Source organism: Neopelma chrysocephalum, unplaced genomic scaffold (assembly GCF_003984885.1).
Source record: "Neopelma chrysocephalum unplaced genomic scaffold, ASM398488v2 Primary Assembly neopelma1_94996, whole genome shotgun sequence".
Taxonomy (NCBI): Eukaryota; Metazoa; Chordata; class Aves; order Passeriformes; family Pipridae; genus Neopelma; species Neopelma chrysocephalum.
In genome coordinates, this window is record NW_020923698.1 from 4356 (window position 1) to 5561 (window position 1206).

The window sequence follows — 1206 nt, forward strand, 5'->3', positions numbered from 1 at the left end:
CGGGTGAGGGGGCACAGGGGGGCACCTGGGGGGGGCACAGGGGTCGCATCTACACCTACTGCTCCCAGATCTGTGGCTCCCGGGTGAGGGGCACAGGGGGGCACGGGGGGGGCACAGGGGTCACATCTACACCTACTGCTCTCAGATTTGTGACCCCCACGTAAGGGGGCATGGGGGGGCACAGGGGGGGCACAGGGTCACATCTACACCTACTGCTCCCAGATCTGCGACCCCCGGGTGAGGGGGCATGAGGGGGGCATGTGGGGGGGCACGGTGGGCACAGGGATCATGCAGGAGCATCTACACCTACTGCTCCTGGATCTGCACCCCCGGTGAGGGGGCACGGGGCTGGGGGGCACCAAATAGTGTGTGCCAGGGGTCAGGAGTGTCCCCAGGGACACCCGAGTGTCACATGCCAGGGTGTCCCCAGGCCAGGGGTGTCCCCGGGGCCGCGTGGGTGCTGTGGGGTGCCCTTGTCCCCAAGGGTGTCCCCAGGGCCGGGGGTGTCCCCTGACCCCCCCACCTGTGCCAGGGTGTCCCTGGGGTCATGGGGGTGTCCCCGGGGTCTCAGGGCTGTCACGTGCTTGCTCTGGGGTGCCCCTGTGCTGGGGTGTCCCCAGGGCTGTCCCCAGGCTGTCCCCAGCCCCCCCTGGGTGTCCCCAGGGTGTCGGGGGTGTCCCCAGGCCCCCCCGACCCCCCATCTATGTTGGGAATGTCCCCAAAGGTGTCTCCACCGACCCTGTGGGTGTCCTCAGGGTGCCAGGGGTGTCCCACGGTTGCTCTGGGCTGCTCTCGCGCTGGGGTGTCCCCAAGGTGCCAGGGGCATCCCCGGGGGTGTCCCCAAGGTGCCAGGGGCGTCCCCGAGGGTGTCCCCATCCCCCCGGGGGTGTCCCCAAGGTGCCAGGGGCATCCCCGGGGGTGTCCTCATCCCCCCCGGGTGTCCTCGGGGTGCCACAGCCCCCCCTGACCCACGGTGCCCCTCCCCAGATCACGGGCAGCTTCTGGCAGACGTGGAAGGAGTTTGAGATCCGTCACGGCAACGAGGACACGATCCGGGAGATGCTGCGGATCAAGCGCAGCGTCCAGGCCACCTACAACACCCAGGTCAACTTCATGGCCTCCCAGATGCTCAAGGCCTCGGGCAGCGCCACTGGCACAGGTCAGAGGGCAATGGGGACACCGGGGGCACCGGGGAGGGCACGGGGG

At 69.7% G+C, this 1206-nt stretch overlaps 1 protein-coding gene across 1 annotated transcript in view; it reads left to right on the top strand.

Moving 5' to 3' along the window:
* XAB2 (XPA binding protein 2) overlaps positions 1-1167 on the top strand; it is a gene marked incomplete at both ends in the record, with an annotated part of 5500 nt that extends 4333 nt beyond the window's left edge. Inside the window, one exon of the mRNA XM_027707909.1 lies at positions 988-1167. Coding sequence (XP_027563710.1) covers positions 988-1167 — 180 coding nt within the window. The remainder of the gene's footprint in view (positions 1-987) is intronic.
* Positions 1168-1206: the final 39 nt, after the last annotated feature.